General features: G+C 41.2%; 5 protein-coding genes across 5 annotated transcripts; 2 read left to right on the top strand and 3 right to left on the bottom strand.

Moving 5' to 3' along the window:
* Positions 1 to 119: 119 nt before the first annotated feature.
* On the bottom strand, positions 120 to 3,146 carry CWC22 (Cwc22p; the record flags this gene model as incomplete). The annotated part of the gene is made up of 1 exon (XM_018882921.1): positions 120 to 3,146. The coding sequence occupies one exon, from the start codon at positions 3,144 to 3,146 to the stop codon at positions 120 to 122; it is 3,027 nt and encodes a 1,008-aa protein (XP_018734347.1).
* Positions 3,147 to 6,299: 3,153 nt separating this feature from the next.
* CAB4 (putative pantetheine-phosphate adenylyltransferase) lies at positions 6,300 to 7,328 on the top strand (the record flags this gene model as incomplete). Its single annotated transcript, XM_018882911.1, has 1 exon — positions 6,300 to 7,328. The coding sequence occupies one exon, from the start codon at positions 6,300 to 6,302 to the stop codon at positions 7,326 to 7,328; it is 1,029 nt and encodes a 342-aa protein (XP_018734346.1).
* Positions 7,329 to 7,400: 72 nt separating this feature from the next.
* SGD1 (Sgd1p) lies at positions 7,401 to 10,280 on the bottom strand (the record flags this gene model as incomplete). The annotated part of the gene is made up of 1 exon (XM_018882901.1): positions 7,401 to 10,280. The coding sequence occupies one exon, from the start codon at positions 10,278 to 10,280 to the stop codon at positions 7,401 to 7,403; it is 2,880 nt and encodes a 959-aa protein (XP_018734345.1).
* A 376-nt stretch (positions 10,281 to 10,656) lies between these two features.
* On the top strand, positions 10,657 to 13,299 carry RCY1 (Rcy1p; the record flags this gene model as incomplete). The annotated part of the gene is made up of 1 exon (XM_018882891.1): positions 10,657 to 13,299. One exon carries the CDS (start codon positions 10,657 to 10,659, stop codon positions 13,297 to 13,299), a length of 2,643 nt encoding a protein of 880 aa, XP_018734344.1.
* Positions 13,300 to 13,377: 78 nt separating this feature from the next.
* On the bottom strand, positions 13,378 to 14,187 carry AWJ20_91 (uncharacterized protein; the record flags this gene model as incomplete). Its single annotated transcript, XM_018882880.1, has 1 exon — positions 13,378 to 14,187. One exon carries the CDS (start codon positions 14,185 to 14,187, stop codon positions 13,378 to 13,380), a length of 810 nt encoding a protein of 269 aa, XP_018734343.1.
* Between the last annotated feature and the right edge of the window lie 2,149 nt (positions 14,188 to 16,336).

Raw genomic sequence — 16,336 nt, 5'->3', positions numbered from 1 at the left:
AATGTGATTTTAGTGTCACTGTTAGTGTTAACGTTAATGTATTAGTGATAATGTGATTGTTAATGTAACAAGAATGTGACGTTAGTGACTAGAGACAGGTGCGGTAATCCGATGTTTGATTAGAGATAGTCAGACGCTTTTGCTCTGCGTTTGGCAGTCGGCTCTGAGTCATGAGGTGGGCTGACCGATTGGTGCCTCTTTTGTGGTGGGGACTTAGCTGCCGCTTTGCGTTTTGGTGGTGGGGGTGATAACGAGGGTGGAGTATGTGAACGTGAACGGGATCGTGAGAGAGATCTGGAGAGGGAACGTGAGTGGGAAGGTGAACGAGAACGTGAGATGGAACGTGAGCGATCAGATCGTGATCTCGAGTCGCTGTAGCTTCTGGTTCTCCGTGTGGAGGATGGTCGTGAATAACGTCGTCCTCGAGCCGGACTCCTGGAGTAGCTTCTGCTTCGAGATCTAGAATCGCTGTAGCTTTTTGTGGAATTGCGTCGACTTCGGGAATAACTTCTACTTCTTGAATCACTTCTACTTCGTGAATAGCTGCGAGAGTAACTTCTTCCTCGCGATATGCTCCTGGACAGAGCTCTTCCTCGAGACACGCTTCGACTGTCACTTCTGCTTTGCGACATGCTTCTTGACAAGCTCCTTGAATAACTTCTGCCACGAGCACGTTTTCGTACTCGTCCTTGAGATGACAGGCTCGATGACCGAGACAAACTCCTGTTTTTTCTAGTACGTGGAGGTGACCGAGATAACGATATGGATCTCGACCGTGATCGTGAACGGGAATGGGAATCGTAGGACCGTGACCTTGATCGAGATCGAGACCGGGAATCATAAGATCTGGACCTAGACCGCGAGTCATATGATCTGGATCTGGATCTGGATCTCGAACTTAAAGATCTTGAACGGGATCTAGATCTTGATCTCGAATCTGACCGTGAAAGTGAGCTGGATCTAGAGTCAGTTACTGGTGGGGGCGGTGGGAGGTTCTTGAGGTACTCTCTCATATCCTCTGTTACCGCACCTAGACCAATAGCTGTGAAGTAGTTGATAGAAAATCTAGTGGCATCAAGATCGTCTCCTTTAGGCATTAAGTTGACGAGATATTGCTGTAGATATGGCTCCTTGAGTCGTTTGACTAACTCGTTGATACCGATTTCTTGCTGGATCTCTTGAAATAAAAGCTTGACAAAAATTCTTGAGCTCGACGTGCTGCTTTCTTCCGACATCTTAATTATTTGGAAAACAGACCACGACATACTATCAGATGCAAGAATAAAACCAAACATTGTCGCTATGTTACGCAGTTTATTTGTGTCATAACGATGGATGATTTCATAGTAGTGTTCAAACGCTCTGTTAAACAAATCTTGCCATTGTCGACCCATACGACACAATCTCGACCCAACTCCTCCATAAATTTTGTTGTATATCTTTTCTTGACTGCAGCATTCTACCAGCATATTGACAACTTCAATCTCATGCCCGCTGGGTACTTGAATTCTAGTCAATTTATGACACACTTCATCAATAGACATTGTTGACATGACTGTAAGATATATAGTTCTTCGTAAGCTGATAAGTGCTGAGTTCGTCATATCCTGCACCACGACTTTACCTGCGTCTGATGCTACATCTTGTGTTGCCGATACGGATGCCTCAACCTCATCTTCATTCTCACTCTCATCCTCAGACTGCTCGTTTTCGGCTTCATTCTCTTCTTCACTTTCTTCTTCCTCGTCGCTATCGCCCAGAATATCCTTTTTAATCTGTTTGTAGCTTTCTTCATTTTCGTCGTATTTATCATCAAATCTAAACACATTCAATGTCTCTTCTCCTTTAAGCTCGTCATCGAGACTGACCATATGAATGTTTTGATCATCCTCTTCTACCAGATCAAGACCCTTTGGTATGCTTGGATTATCTCGAAACTGATCTTTGATAATCTGGAATAAAGTCTCAATCATATACTGAGTTCTTTTTTCGAGGTTAGACTCACGAAGAATTACTCTTAGTCTCTCATAGACACCGTTGAAAGCCGTGCTACTGTTCTCCGACAAAAACAGACCTGCTTCTTTAACAAACCCAACTGCAATCTCAACAGAGTCATCAGTAGGATGTAGTAATAATAAATGCATAATTTCAAGACACAAAATCTCGTGGGCCACTTGTTGATTGACCAAATGAGCCAGAAATGTACCACTTGCTATACACATTGTCTTGTCATTTCGTTTGAAACTTCTTCGGAACTGAATCACCAGTCGCTTAACTAATAGTTCACCAATTTCTGGTAATTTACTGTTAATCACTGCCACCAGTGATGCGTAGACTGGAGTATACGCGAGCGATAGACTCTGTGCTCTCATAATGCTTCGACACAAAACTCCACGTCCACGAATAATATTTTCTTGAAATATTAATTGTATAATCTCTCGAATGTTTCCAACGTTGACTTTATTGATCAAACCATTTATCGATTTCTTAAGCTTATCCCATTCGAGTCTCTGATATTCTTTGGATGATGACGACTGGGACTTGATAATTTGCTCTTGAAGAGCTCGTAGCTTCGCAGGGGGTACATATCTGCCTCCAGAACGGAGATCCATTAAACGTTTATATTCCTCTGCCGGGTCGAGTGGCGTTGCTGGCTCAGGTTCGGGCTGTAATTCACGTTCCATGGCCTGTCTCTCTCTTTCTGCCTTTCGTTTACCATCCACATCAAACAGTTTCGGTCGTGTTTCTTGCTGTCTACGTTGTCTTCCACCATTACGGGCGTTTTGAGGTTCTGGACTTCGACTATAGTTACGAGAGTCTCGAGAATGAGGCGAACCTTTGCGATCCAATCCATTTCGACGGTAGCGTGGAGGCGTTCGTCTCCTGCTTCTACTTCTACTCCTTCCTCTACCTGGGTCTCTTGTCCAGTCAGAGCTTTTGCGCTCATAACCTCTCCCATTCTGATATCTTTCAGGTGTGTCATTCGGGTTGAAATTTCTAGAGTGATTCTGATGTTCATCTTCTAACTGTCGACTACTTGAACCATTAGCGATTTTAGCTGGCCCCGTCTCATGAGAGTCGACAAGTCCACCATCTGTAGATGGCTCCTCATATGGTCTGAGGATGCGACTATCTGCTCTGCTCATTGCTTAGTAGATGCCTTCTACTTTGCCAGAGCTTTAACTATTTTATTTTCCCAAGATCTGATTTTGGCTCATCTTCCTGCGATTCAATATTTTACCCTAACATCTACAGCGCGATAGGACTTCAAACTCAACTATAATCAAGGGTCCAGTCCTGCATGCAACCATCGACATATTTCTGCAAGAAAAAACTGCAGTATGCACACCGTCTAAAACCAACTAACTGTACTAATTAAATGTATAAATGAGAGGGGCTGAATATATAATTGAGGCTAATTAAACGTTTACCATCCCAGCTGTTGACCAAAATATGAGATCATGCTAAAGAGCCAGTTAAGGAACCCAGAATTATCTTGGCCAGGACTTCCACTTAAGGTAGCTACCACTGCTAACATTGAAGCTTCGGCTGTTTTCAAAGCATTGACATCAACAGTTCCAGAAATCCAGATTGTTTGAAAACTAGTCTGGTACGACACATTCACTGTCTTTGCAGGCTGTGCATTATTACCGTTCCCATTCAATAGAACAGATGTGACTGTGACAGGAGCCCTTACTGTTTGAGAAAAAGCTTGAACTTGAAATGTAGGGGATGGCTTTTGGATTACAGCAGTTTGAAGAGTAATAGGGGTAAAGTTTGGAGAAGTAACTGTAGATTTGCTTTTGGTAACCACTTTTGTAACAGTTTTGGTTTGCTTTGTTTTAGATGTGCTCGTTGAACTAGTGGTACTTGTGGCACTACTAGTAGTTGGGGCAGGAGCGAGAGTTGGCAAGGGGATAGCAGGTAGTGTTGGCAATGTCGGCAATCCAACAGATTTTGCACTACTACTAGCAGCAGAAGAAGATGATGACGATGCTGACGACGACGAAGTAGCAGGTGCGGGTGTAGCAGCGCTAGATGTTGTAGAAGCAGCAGCAGCAGCAGGTGTCGTAGAAGCAGCAGCAAGTGCCATAGAAGAAGCAGCAGCAGGTGTAGTAGAGACAGCGGCTTCGATGGAGGTTGCTTCCTGATTTGTTACAGTCTCTGTTACGCCCACGTCTGTAAAATCAAAGTCCAAACTTGTGGATGCCGCTTCAGCAGTAGTAGCCTCTTCAGCGGGTGCCGTTTCTTCAGCAGTTGCGGTTACCGTAGCATAAACATCTCCGTCGTCGTCATCGTCTCCGTCATCACCATCACTACCATTAGTATCAGACAAATCAGGAGACAAAGAAGGAGAGGGTGAAGGGCTGCTGTCATCTCCACCATCACCGTCGTCGCCATCGTCACTACCGTCTCCAAAAATACTTCCGAGTCCGTCATCGTCACTGTCTCCACTTGAATCAGAGTCGCTGCCATCACCACCATCACTTCCAAAGCCATCATCACCACTATCTCCACTTGAATCCGATTCGTTGCCATCACCATCTCCAAATATAGTGCCCAAGCCGTCACCACTGCCTTCGCCAGTCGAATCACTTCCGCTGCCACCTCCAAGGATACTTCCTAGGCCGCCATCATCATCACCATCACCACTTGAATCACCACCTGAAGTCAATCCACCTAGACCATCATCACCACTTCCATCGCCAGAGGTTTGGCCCCCTAAGCTTCCAAATCCGTCATCTCCGCTATCACCATCACCGTCTGATGTTAGGCCTCCCAAACTACCAAGTCCACTATCGTCTCCACCCCCGCTGGTCAGACCACCGAGATCTCCAAGGTCATCATCGCCACCATCTAGGTCACTACTTGGATCAGAGTCATCCCCCCCAAAATCATCATCATCGTCTCGAATCGCAATTCGGTTTATTGAGATTTCACGACGGGGAGAAAATCCAGTGCGCTTAAACAACCCACCAGTATAGCCCTTCACTAATGAATAAAATTGCTTCTTTTGGCTATGGCCAGATACTAATTGGCCGTTGTCAAATGAACCAGTAACTGTAGGGCTACATGATGCCATGGTTTGTAGACCGAGCAATGCCAAAGAAACTGAATACTTAATGTGCATCTCAAAAAAATGACAGCCGATTATAGCGTTAAATTAGCCTCTGACAAGACTAATATATAAAAATGATCATGGGAATTAAATTGACAGGATTTTCCTATAAATCAAGGGACAAGTGATAAAGATACCCATTATTCTCGTTACAAAATATAAGCCTTAAAACATGTTCCAGCAATGCATTTAGGCCAGATTGTTTTACTCAATCATAGAACAAGTGTTCTAAGTTAACACACTGAAACAGGAGAAGAGGGGTACTAGATTCTATATCAAGTCAAAAAATGGTCTCAATCCACGATATTAACTATGACATGCCGAACGAGCGGGATCTCTGATTCGCACAGGTTATCCGTAACACGGTTAGAACAAGACACGACTCCGACTGTCAATTTCTGACGTGATATCCCACAGGGATTTTAGACACCCAGATTCATTTTGTTCATTTTGAGTCAGTTCTCAGATTCTAACCGCCCTTGTTTAACGGTCTGTCATTTGGGGCCCGCAACGTTTGTTGCACACTATATTGAATTCAATATACGGTTGAGACATTGTCACAGATTCCTAGAATCTATGATGAAATTTCACAGGCTACACGTAGCAAAATACGTCTAGTCTTCTGTGTCAAAGGTACCTTCTTTTAATTTGGTGATAGCGGCGTTTACTAACACCAGTCACACAGTTTCTACGGTCGACAACGGGACCGAGGTGTATATTAATATATTCGTCATTTAATATTGCTATCAATCAATTCAGGCGCCATATACCGCCTGCTTCAATTATAGCAGTATCGTCGAATCTACATTATTTGAATCTAATAATATATTTTATTAAACTCAGCGATATTTAGTGGGAATTCTCTAATTCCACTCAGATCAGCTTCACCATATGCTGTGCGGTCCCAATATGCTTGCAGGGTAATATAGTTGCATTTTCTGTGGCTAACCCCACATTTACTTCTCACTGCCAGAAAATCGCGTGTTTGCTTTGAAGATCAACTCTAATCAATATTAGTTCTTATCACAGGTATAGATAATCTTGTGTTTCATTATTGGACATTTTCTTGATCTATCAACTTTCTGGAAAACTATTAAGAGCGTTTGCTCTCAAATTAGAAAGTCTATTACGTGACTTCGATAGGTATTTGAATCAGGATTCAATTTTATAACTTTCCCGGATGCTGTATTGTTCGACAGTGGCACTTATTCAGGGAGGCCCGGCGTCGGCTATTCCCACAAAATACTCAGAATTTATTGGAAAATGTCTTCACATGACCATGCCAAATGGCAAACTGGATATCATGGTACTCAAGACACCCCCTACTCTGGTAGAAGCTGAGCGCACTGTTCGGTGCTTGTATGATATCGCCCGTAAAGAGGCAGCTAGACAGGGAATAACGTCTCATAAGATAGATGTCACAGTATTGCTGGATGGCTTAGATATTGAGGTAAACAGAAATCAGACTTGGGAGGTAGTAGCTGCTAGCAAGTTCGAACTAGAACTTCCTAAACTGCTACGGTCTCTGGTACCCGATAATTCTGATATTCAATTACTGCCAGTAGTCCTTTTAGGGGGTGGTATAAATACTGGAGTTTCATTGGGAGGTACACCTGGTGGGCTGACCACTCCGATGAATAAAAAGTATCAGGAGATCGAAGAAATGGAACAAAAGAAAGAGACTGATGCTGCTCGGCATGGTGAAACCCTGTATTCGCGAACATGGGAATACAATGTGATTGCATTGGGTGGAACATTTGATCATTTGCATGAGGGGCATAAATTACTCCTGACAATGGCTGGATATCTAGCCCGAGAATGTCTTATTGTTGGTATAACAGGACCTGAGTTGCTGAAAAATAAAAAGTATGCTCAAGCCATGCAGTCATATATGGAACGGAAAGAGTCGGTGAGAAACTTTTTAAACTACGTATACCCTTCGCTAGATCTTGATATTGTCATGATCAATGATATTTATGGACCAACTGCACAAGTTAAAGAGATTGATGGACTGGTAGTGAGCAAAGAGACGGCAGCTGGTGGGGACTCTGTCAACAAACTAAGATCTGAAAAGGGCTGGCCGGAGTTGGTAATATTTGAAGTGGGCTTGATTTCAGATTCTGATAGCGGCGATGATAGTGATAAGGTCAGTAGTACCCAACTACGTAAAGAAGAAATCGAACAGAGGGAAAAGCGGGAGAAGCTATGATGCCCTAAATACCTATATCTCAAATTATTAAATGCATTTCTAATATATATATAATACTTGTATATAGTACAACTAGTGAGTCAACAAACCCTCAACAAGATCGGACATTGTGGATGAACCCCAGATAACTCTGTCCTTTTGCTTTTCTTTGGTCGGCAACAGGGAAGAACTTGTGACGAATTTCTGGAAATATTGGATTCCTCGCAAAACTGTCTGATCTTTGGTTTTGATTAAAATCTGTGCCAACTCTTTTTCATTTCTTCGAATTCCAAACATGGCATTACCAAAACCGTTCTTTTTGGTCTGGCTACCTGTTCCCTTTTCAGCATTTTTCCCAATAATCTCAAAAAATGAAATGAAAAATATTTCCAAAAACAATTTAATTTCTGTAACTGCGGTTAGGAAATCCACAGCCTTAAGGGTATCTAAGCTCATATCACCCTTTGCAACAATTGCTCCGTAAAACTTTGCTAAATGGCTGACCCGTCTGAGAACATCTTTATCATTGGCTTCTGACCGCTTAGCAAGTTTGCCAAGTCCATCTTCTTCGTCACTGCTATCTTCATCTCCCTGCAGCTCACTCAGAAAATCCCACAGACAAAATTGGAATGTCTTCTTTAAAGAATGTTGTCCACAAAGTTTTCCAGCCACTAAAGCGTAAAATGGATTATATACCTCTTCATTGCTACAACAATGTAAAATAACCTTGGGAATCTCTCTTTCTTGCTTACTTTTTAATCGAAGTTTTTGTAAACGGTCACAAGAGTCTATGTAGTCTTCACTGGTCATCAGAGCCACGAATACTGCCTTGCGCACATCTGTATTCATGCGTTGCTTTTTAGCTAGCTCCATCCAATTCGGTTCAGCAGTGTCTAGAATATCGTTCATAGCGTCAATATCAACATCAGGTGTTGTTTTGTTCCCCACGGAACCATTATTATTATTATACGCAGCACCCACTAGCCACCACTTTCCTTTGGTATTGATATTATGAATATCATCTAGTGAGACCTGGAGTGGTTCCGACGTAAGACCAGAGATTGTTCCAAGAAACTTTTTCATTCTTTGAGTAGATGCGATAGACATCTCGTTGGCAATTTTTTGACGATTGTTTTTTAAGGCAGTAATGCTTTCGATCAAGAACTTTGTACGCGAGTTGATTGTTGTCGGTTCCGCTTTCGAGACTGCACTTTGTAATAAATAAATAATTTCTTTCAGCGACGATGGGTCGTCAGATCGAAGCTGAGGACCTGAATTTCTGACGATTTTAAGCAGGAATTCAGTGTTGACTTCATTGACATCTTGCAAAAACAAACGAACAAAATCGTACATTAGTTTACAAGATACAAGTTGAAATGTGTAAATTTCAGACAACAAAGACAGCAGGTTCGATGCTTCTTTACCACCTCCTTGCTTATAGTGTTTTTCGAATTCTTCAACCAAAGTCTGAACAAAATGAGCTCCAAACTCCACACCCATTGTTCGGTACAAGGCGGTGACTAAAGCTGCGTGGATAATTAAAAATGACTCCAATAAAGTTCCTTGCAAAGAAGTACTCTCAATGATTATGGTAGTGATAGTAGAGTTGACGTGCGATCTAGGATTTCTCTGGTATAAAGCTTCAATCTCATTGATGATAGAGCCCATGTTAGATTCAGAGAGACGATTAATCAGACCCTTTAGTTGTCTACGGAGAACAATAAGTTCCTCAGACTCGGCCTCATTATCGTTCGATTGAGCTAACAGTCGTCGTTTTGAAGGTGGGACATATTTTCCAGAGGATACTGTAGGAGCAACATATGGGTTTTCCTTGGGTTTCTGTTCTTCTTCTTCCTCTTCGTCTGCCTCCTCGTCCTCTTCGTCCTCATCATCTTCATCTTCGGCATCATCACTCTCATCTGAGCTTCTTTCTCCCTCCCGGTCTCGCTCATTTAAGCTGATACTGTCGCTAAGTTCATTTTCACTATCCTCCGTCTCACTCCCACTTGCAAACTTTTCAAAATCAAGACCACCTAAGATATCATCAAATCCATCATCAAGCTCATCTTTACTCTTTTTCTGCTTAGAACCACCTAGTTTGTACGATTTCAAACCAAGCTTCTTAGCATAAAAGTCGATGTCTTCCTCATCTTGAGCCATGAGAAATTTATCTCTCTCAGATATAACTCTATCGGGTTTAGACTTGGTAAGAGACGCTTTCTTTGAGGTCCCCTTTGAATCTTTTGATTCAGTTTTGCGCTTCTTTTTGCTGTGGTCCGAAACTTCACCTGGTTTTCGTTTACCCTCTTTAGCAGCCTTTAATGCAGCCATTGTCTCTTCAACCGACATTGAATCTCCACCACTTTTCAAATCCTCAAGAACTTCTGATTCTTTTTCTCCTTTGGATATTTTATTAGATTTCACTTTTTCCACCTGATTGTCAACCTTGGTCTTTTTTTCTTTAGCAGCCTTGAGGGCTGCCATAGTATCAGCCGCCGTCAACGGCTTACTATTTTTCTTCTCTTTCATTTTCTTTAAAGCAGCCATAGTGTCCAAGGCAGACATTGGACTATCATCTTCTGATCCTAGGTCTTCAAAGTCATCTTCGTTTAGATCAAAATCATCAGTCCCAGATCCATCTTTAAACCCATCAAAGTCATCAAAGTCACCTTCAGACTCGTCGTCCTTAGGGAGGGCAACTTTCTTGTTAAACTTCTTAGCACCGTTAGCAGCATTCTTGGGTGCCTCTTCTTGTTGAGGTTTTCCAGATCTTTTATTTTTCTTTTTCTGTCTTTCAAGTTTTCTGTTCTCCTTTCTTGTCGCTCGGGTCACGCGATTTCGGCGTAATGACGGTTGATGAATAGTCTCATCATGATCTCCCTTTTGACTGAGCTCATTTAGTAATGCAGGTGGCAGTTTAATACCTTGATAATCATCCTCAGCATCATCAGCAGACTTCCTTTTCCTGCTCATGGTGATATTGGTTCATAAATAAAAAAAAACCGTTGAGATCAACACAGACTTTACACTAAATATTTTTCAAACCTTAGATAAGATAAGGATGGTCAGCCGCGCGCTTACATATTGGCGACGAAGCTGATGTTTCATGTACATTAACGAACCGAACTCCGTACTGTCAGAAGACCAACAACTTTTAATACACTGAATCTCAAAATCCTGAATTCATGTGCACTTGAAGAGTATATTTAGCAACAACATTTATAACAGGGTTGAGTTACTAAAATTGATTACAGATCAATCGAGTAGTTTTTCCGGCGTTCCGCCTGTGTATCCCTCATTGCATGTGGTGCCTGATAGACTCTAATGTATTTGGTTAACACCATTTAATATGACTTCCAAAACATTCAGCGAGTCTAGATCAATACCAATGGGAACTGGCTCATTTCAGGCGCTTGTTCCTAGCAGGGTACAAAAATCGACATTGCTATCTGGGTCAATATTTGACAACTCCAAGATAGTCACGATAATTGCCGAATACTTGCCAGTTCCTGATTTATGCAATCTAGCACAAGTCTCGAAAATTTGTAAAAATGCTGTATATGCTCCATATTTGTGGCAGCAGCGGTTGGAAAATGTGAATGTACATGCTGGTACAAGCAGTAGTACCAATAAAAATTCTGATCCACTTACCATATTCGATGGATTTAAATACAACCCCTCAGACACAAGATCTAGCTGCTTGAAGTTATACAGAGCGTTAGGAGTTTTTTATTATGATTTGGTCAATAATCCAGAGACATCGCATGTTTTTAGTCATGCATTTACAGATCCAGTCGATCAAGCCAAACTTCTCGGTCAATTGAAAAGGTTTTCTACTATTGATCCAATACAGGATGGTTATGATGAGAATATTAGCCGATTAAACTCGACCATCGATTTGTTTGAAAATGCTGCTTTAAGTGAATTTGAAAAGGGAATTGATGAAAGCCATGATGCAGACATTGATTCCACTAAACTTGAGGCAGTTGTCGAACATATCAAGAAATATGCAAATGTTCTAGTTACATTAAATGGAGGCGACTCGTGTGTTCAACTATTTATTCAAAAGCATCCCCTTATTATGGACCAGCCAAAGATACCGCCATTGGACTTTCTAGATGACTCCTTGAAACTGAAATCTCAAGAGTTTCAGGGCTATTTGCAAAATATTTGCAATATTCTCAACAGAGATTCAAAAACAATTGATATGATTTTTTCAAACACAATTGCTGTAATGACACCACTCTTTGAAAGGGTTCTTGAGGAAAATATAATGGAGACTGTATCTACCATCATAGATTCCTTATTGCATAAATCAAAATTCGCCTTCCTGGCTGCCGTTCCTGAAATTTATAGCTATATTTTGGTATTTGAAGATCAACTCGAACCAGGAATTAATAGTGGAGATAATTTTAAAAAGATGGTATCGACTTCTATTGATGATTTTTATTCTTTGTACATTGACAATTATCTCGAAAAAGAATTAGAAAGGTTTACCGAATATGCTGAATCGGAGGTTTCGAAATGGAGTCGAGAAATTCAAGACACAGAAGAAGCTACAGAAAGCTTTCTATGGAGCAATGTCACCAAAGAAAAGGACAAGACCGATTTTCTCACATCTTTTAAAAAGGTTTTGCTCATGCCTGTATCTGTGATCTCTTCGTCATCAGGAAACGGCAACAATAATAACAACAACAATGCATCTTCAACATACAAGTCAGAAAATATATCAACTACGTCATTGCCTGGGACAGTTCCACCTTCTTTTTCATCAAAACTTACTAGTGCTCCGCCATCACGCCAGTCAATGACTTCATCACCAGTGCCGTTCAGAACAACCCAGACTACTCCAATCCCTCCCAGCTCTGAGTTAGATGCGATGGTAGCAGTGATGAATAGTAAACTAGAGTCTATCAAGACGCTGTTTAGTCTTGAGTTGGCTGTGAATATAATCCGAGAAGGCAAGGAATCTATCGAGCGCATGGGCCGATTTGTAAATATGGGAGGAGAAGGTACACATGCAAAGAGCCAATGCGAGGCTATATTTATTGAACTGATTCATACTCTTGGTGAAAGACATGTCAAAGGTGGATTTTCCAAAGCTATTCAGACTCTCAATCTCTATGATCCGAAACAACACAGGAAAACGGTCACGGGCACAGAGGCCAATGGCGAAGAACTTGCGGCCGTTGAACCGCTGGCTATTTTTGCAGAGCTGGTCAATATAGGAGATTTAATCCAACAAATGGTGCATGTATTTTTCGAAGAGGAGCTAGGTCTGAGAAGATATGTCGATAGAAATGATTTTTTGTCTCCGTCATTAAAAGCGAAGAAAAAGTTCGAACAGATGCTGGACGACTGTGTCGCTAATGGCCTCAGTAGGGGTATTGATGTGCTAATTGATCAAATTGATTTTCTATTTGTTACTGTTCAACTTGGCAGTGATTATAATCCAATTGTTGGTTTACCTCAGAATAATGGATTTGGTGGAGGCATGTTTGGTGGACTGGGAATGTCTGGTGACCTAGGACCCACTACAGCGGCCCAGAAAGTCGTGACCCTCTTATCATCTCATATGACTTTACTTGTTGGCTCAACTGAAAAATCTGTTCTTGATGTTTTCCAACAAGAAGTTGGATTGAGGTTTTTTGGGTCGGTGTGTAAGCACATTAAAAGACAGGTGATCTCAACGGACGGAGCCATCAACCTTATCAGTGATTTAAATTATTATTACAGCTTTATACTGGGATTAAAACAAAAAGAGCTTGTACCGTATTTTGCTGCTTTGAAAGAAGTCGGCCAACTGTTTCTCATTGATGGTGGTGATTCTAAAGCGCTTGGTGCAACTTTAAGTGACATGGTTAGATTCCGAGGCGTGTTCAAACCTGAAGAGTTGCTGGAGTTTGTGGAATGTCGTAAGGATTGGACATTAGTCCGGAGAGACGTTGAGAAAGTTATGTACGGATTTGGTATAGACTGTGTCATGATGTAATTCTAATGTAGCATTGAACAATAAATAAATAAATATAAATATAAAATACAGGCCTGTAAGACTTGGCTCAAGTCTAGGTCATAGTCTCACTAATTCGTTGTTTAACAACATGCTGAAAGATTGATTGCGACGCTTGTGCTGTTTAAGAATCAACCACGAGCTTGTAGAGAGCTGCTTTCCAGAACGACATGATATCTTGAGTTTGGTCAACGCAGCAGGTAGAGCAAGAAAAAACTCTTCGCCCGGAAAGTTGAATCCACGCACTTCTAATGATACTAGTCCTTTACATTGATGCTTTAATAAAGGCTGCCAGGCTACATCAGTAGGATTATCATCTGAATATGCACTTTTGATATCTATGACAAGTGATTTTAGGGTCTTGGGAGGCGACAGTGCAAAAGTTCTTAATCGCTCCGAGTGGGTAAAATGATGAGTAGAGTAGACAACTCTAAGATCTGTTACAGAACCTAGATCATCGATTTGACTTGGATATTCCCAGCTACAATCGTTGAGGGACAGTGTAGTCAGTTTCGGAAGTGGTAATGGATCAGTATCGGCTTTACGATTAAAACATACTTGCAACCCTGATAGTGAAACTTCCTGCAGATTTGTAAAGCTGTTAGATAGATCATCTATCCTGAACTCTGCAAAACTGGCTGCAGCAGTTTCAGATATATCTTTCGAGCGACCCCGCACACATGTAACCTGGGGAATTTTGGGGAGATATGCACACCAACTGGAAGACCCGGCCATTGTGAAATCCAGTATGCGTAAATTATCACAGAATTTATCTATCAATTCTAAAAGAGCTGGACCATTGTGCCATTCGCCGTATAATGTGGGTTTCGTAATATGAAGTGTCTTGGTGAATTGTAGGTAGTTGGACATACTCTTATCCTCATTAGCAAATTCTATCAGATCTTTGATTGATTCCCACGTAACAAAAACATTCTGAAACACATATAAAACAGACTATTCTAGTTAGAGAAATTAAACAACGTTTCCACATCCAATAGATATACATACACTAGATCGTAGCGAACTACAGACCAGAGAGCATGAAATCAAATCGTCTCGGTCCTCAATCATTCCCAACACTTTATGAATAACCTCAGCGGGAAGGGAGAGAATCCCCACACCATTATTGGCCATTTCAACACATCAAGTAATGAAAAATATGAAATTACGAGGATTGAAATGCTGTAAACAGACGTGAACTTCGGATATGTTGCACGTGAGCTTACAAGATAAGAGGTCAGTGCGCGCCGATCATCTCTAACTCCCATATTAGGAAATGGATGGACATTTGAAATTTGAGAACTGAAGTAACCAGCATATTATTAGAATGAGTTTATTTTATCTAGGGCATCGGCGTCATATATAAATCGATATACGATTCAATAAATAGTTATCAGGTTTCAACCTTTGGATCAGGGTTGATTGGCAGGTCCTCATGTATCTAAATGTTAGCAAATGTAAATTCAGATGTACCAGTATCAGTACTTACCAAGTGTGCTAAGTTGATCCAATCTGTCAGACCTGCAATCCATGGGTCATTAGACGTTGGTTCTGACTCATGATGCCAAACAGTTATGCTATCAAACGATTGAATAGTTTCGAATTTTCGCGGCAAATCCAGCGGATCCTCGTCTGTATCATCATAGATCATAGCTTGTTGGCGTTCCCTGTCTGTAATTTCCACTTCCTTCAGAATCGTTCCTATTTTTCAGTTAGAATACTCATCACAAATATAGCACATGCTTACTCACCAGCATAACCATCTCTCAGCTTGATTTTATGACCATGTAACTTTCTACCTCGTAGGAATGCGATATGACGATTTATTGGATCTTTTCCCACTGGCGTCGGATGAAAATAGTCATCTACATTAGCAGGGCCATTATAGTGAATCTTACAGGGTACCACATGGCAACTTGCTATAGGTGAGTTTCTTTTCTGTCTCGTTTTCAAATTATCAACAACTATTTTAGGCATCTTGACGTTGTAGTTACAAGTTGAATACACGCAATGTTCAATAAAGCGAACGCGTGTGATCGGCGATATATCATAAGTCACGTGATATATTAGAATGAACTTCAGACCAGATCCACCGTTAGCTTATCTTGACTCACTCCACAAACTTGGGTTTCCCATCAGGCTCACTTTTAACGGCCTTCTGAGAGGTTTCTAAAGTAGAGACACCCTTTGGGCCTTGCCCTTGAGGGAAACTATGAATGGCACCAGGATTAGGCTAGCCACGGGGAATAAAATATCCACTATTAGTCCAGACTGTACGACATAGACCTTAAGAAGAAGTAGGTTAGCTAAAATTAATTAATAACTCATTCAACAGTCTCCTGGAGTGTAAGTTCGTAGATAGAACGATAAGCTACTTTCAGTTAGCTCGGTTGAACGCTAAATAAGGTTTCTTGCATCAGATGCAATGATCTACAACGGTCCAACATGAGATCCCGTCTTGAAAATATGTAGTCACGTTTGTTGAATCCGAAACAAATCGGAAACTGAAAAAATCGAACAGATCTCAATGATTTCTGTAAATACTGTCAGCGAGCAGAAGAACTTGATTTTTATAGCTAATTAGAAGACTGTTTTGGCACGCTCTTTTCTAGTCTGTCAATATCCTTTAAATCATTACCGCTTGACTTTTAATCTCATCTCTACTTCGAGCTCTCTGTTTAACATTCTCTGTATACGATAAGATCCTTGAAGGCAAATGAGTCCGGAGAAATTTCAGAAGTCTGGATTTTGATCGTCGTCAAACGGCACCAGCCATATGCTTTCCGTCTATAGCCGACCACTCCCCGCAATTCACATGTAGCAGGACCATGGCAAAAGCATCTCTTTGTTTTTTTAACTGGTGGATCCTATTTACATCAGATTTCGCTTATAAAATGTTACATATATACTAGTCCTTCTATTTTCTTATCTAAAATATATACTAATTTACAGCAACAAAAATGATCGCAATTTCCAAGCCCAAGATCATAGTAGTGGGTGACGACACAGTAATGGATAG

This window comes from Sugiyamaella lignohabitans, chromosome A (genome assembly GCF_001640025.1).
Source record: "Sugiyamaella lignohabitans strain CBS 10342 chromosome A, complete sequence".
NCBI lineage: Eukaryota > Fungi > Ascomycota > Dipodascomycetes > Dipodascales > Trichomonascaceae > Sugiyamaella > Sugiyamaella lignohabitans.
The sequence above is the reverse complement of the archived record's forward strand: the minus strand, read 5'-3'. Positions and strand labels throughout refer to the sequence as shown.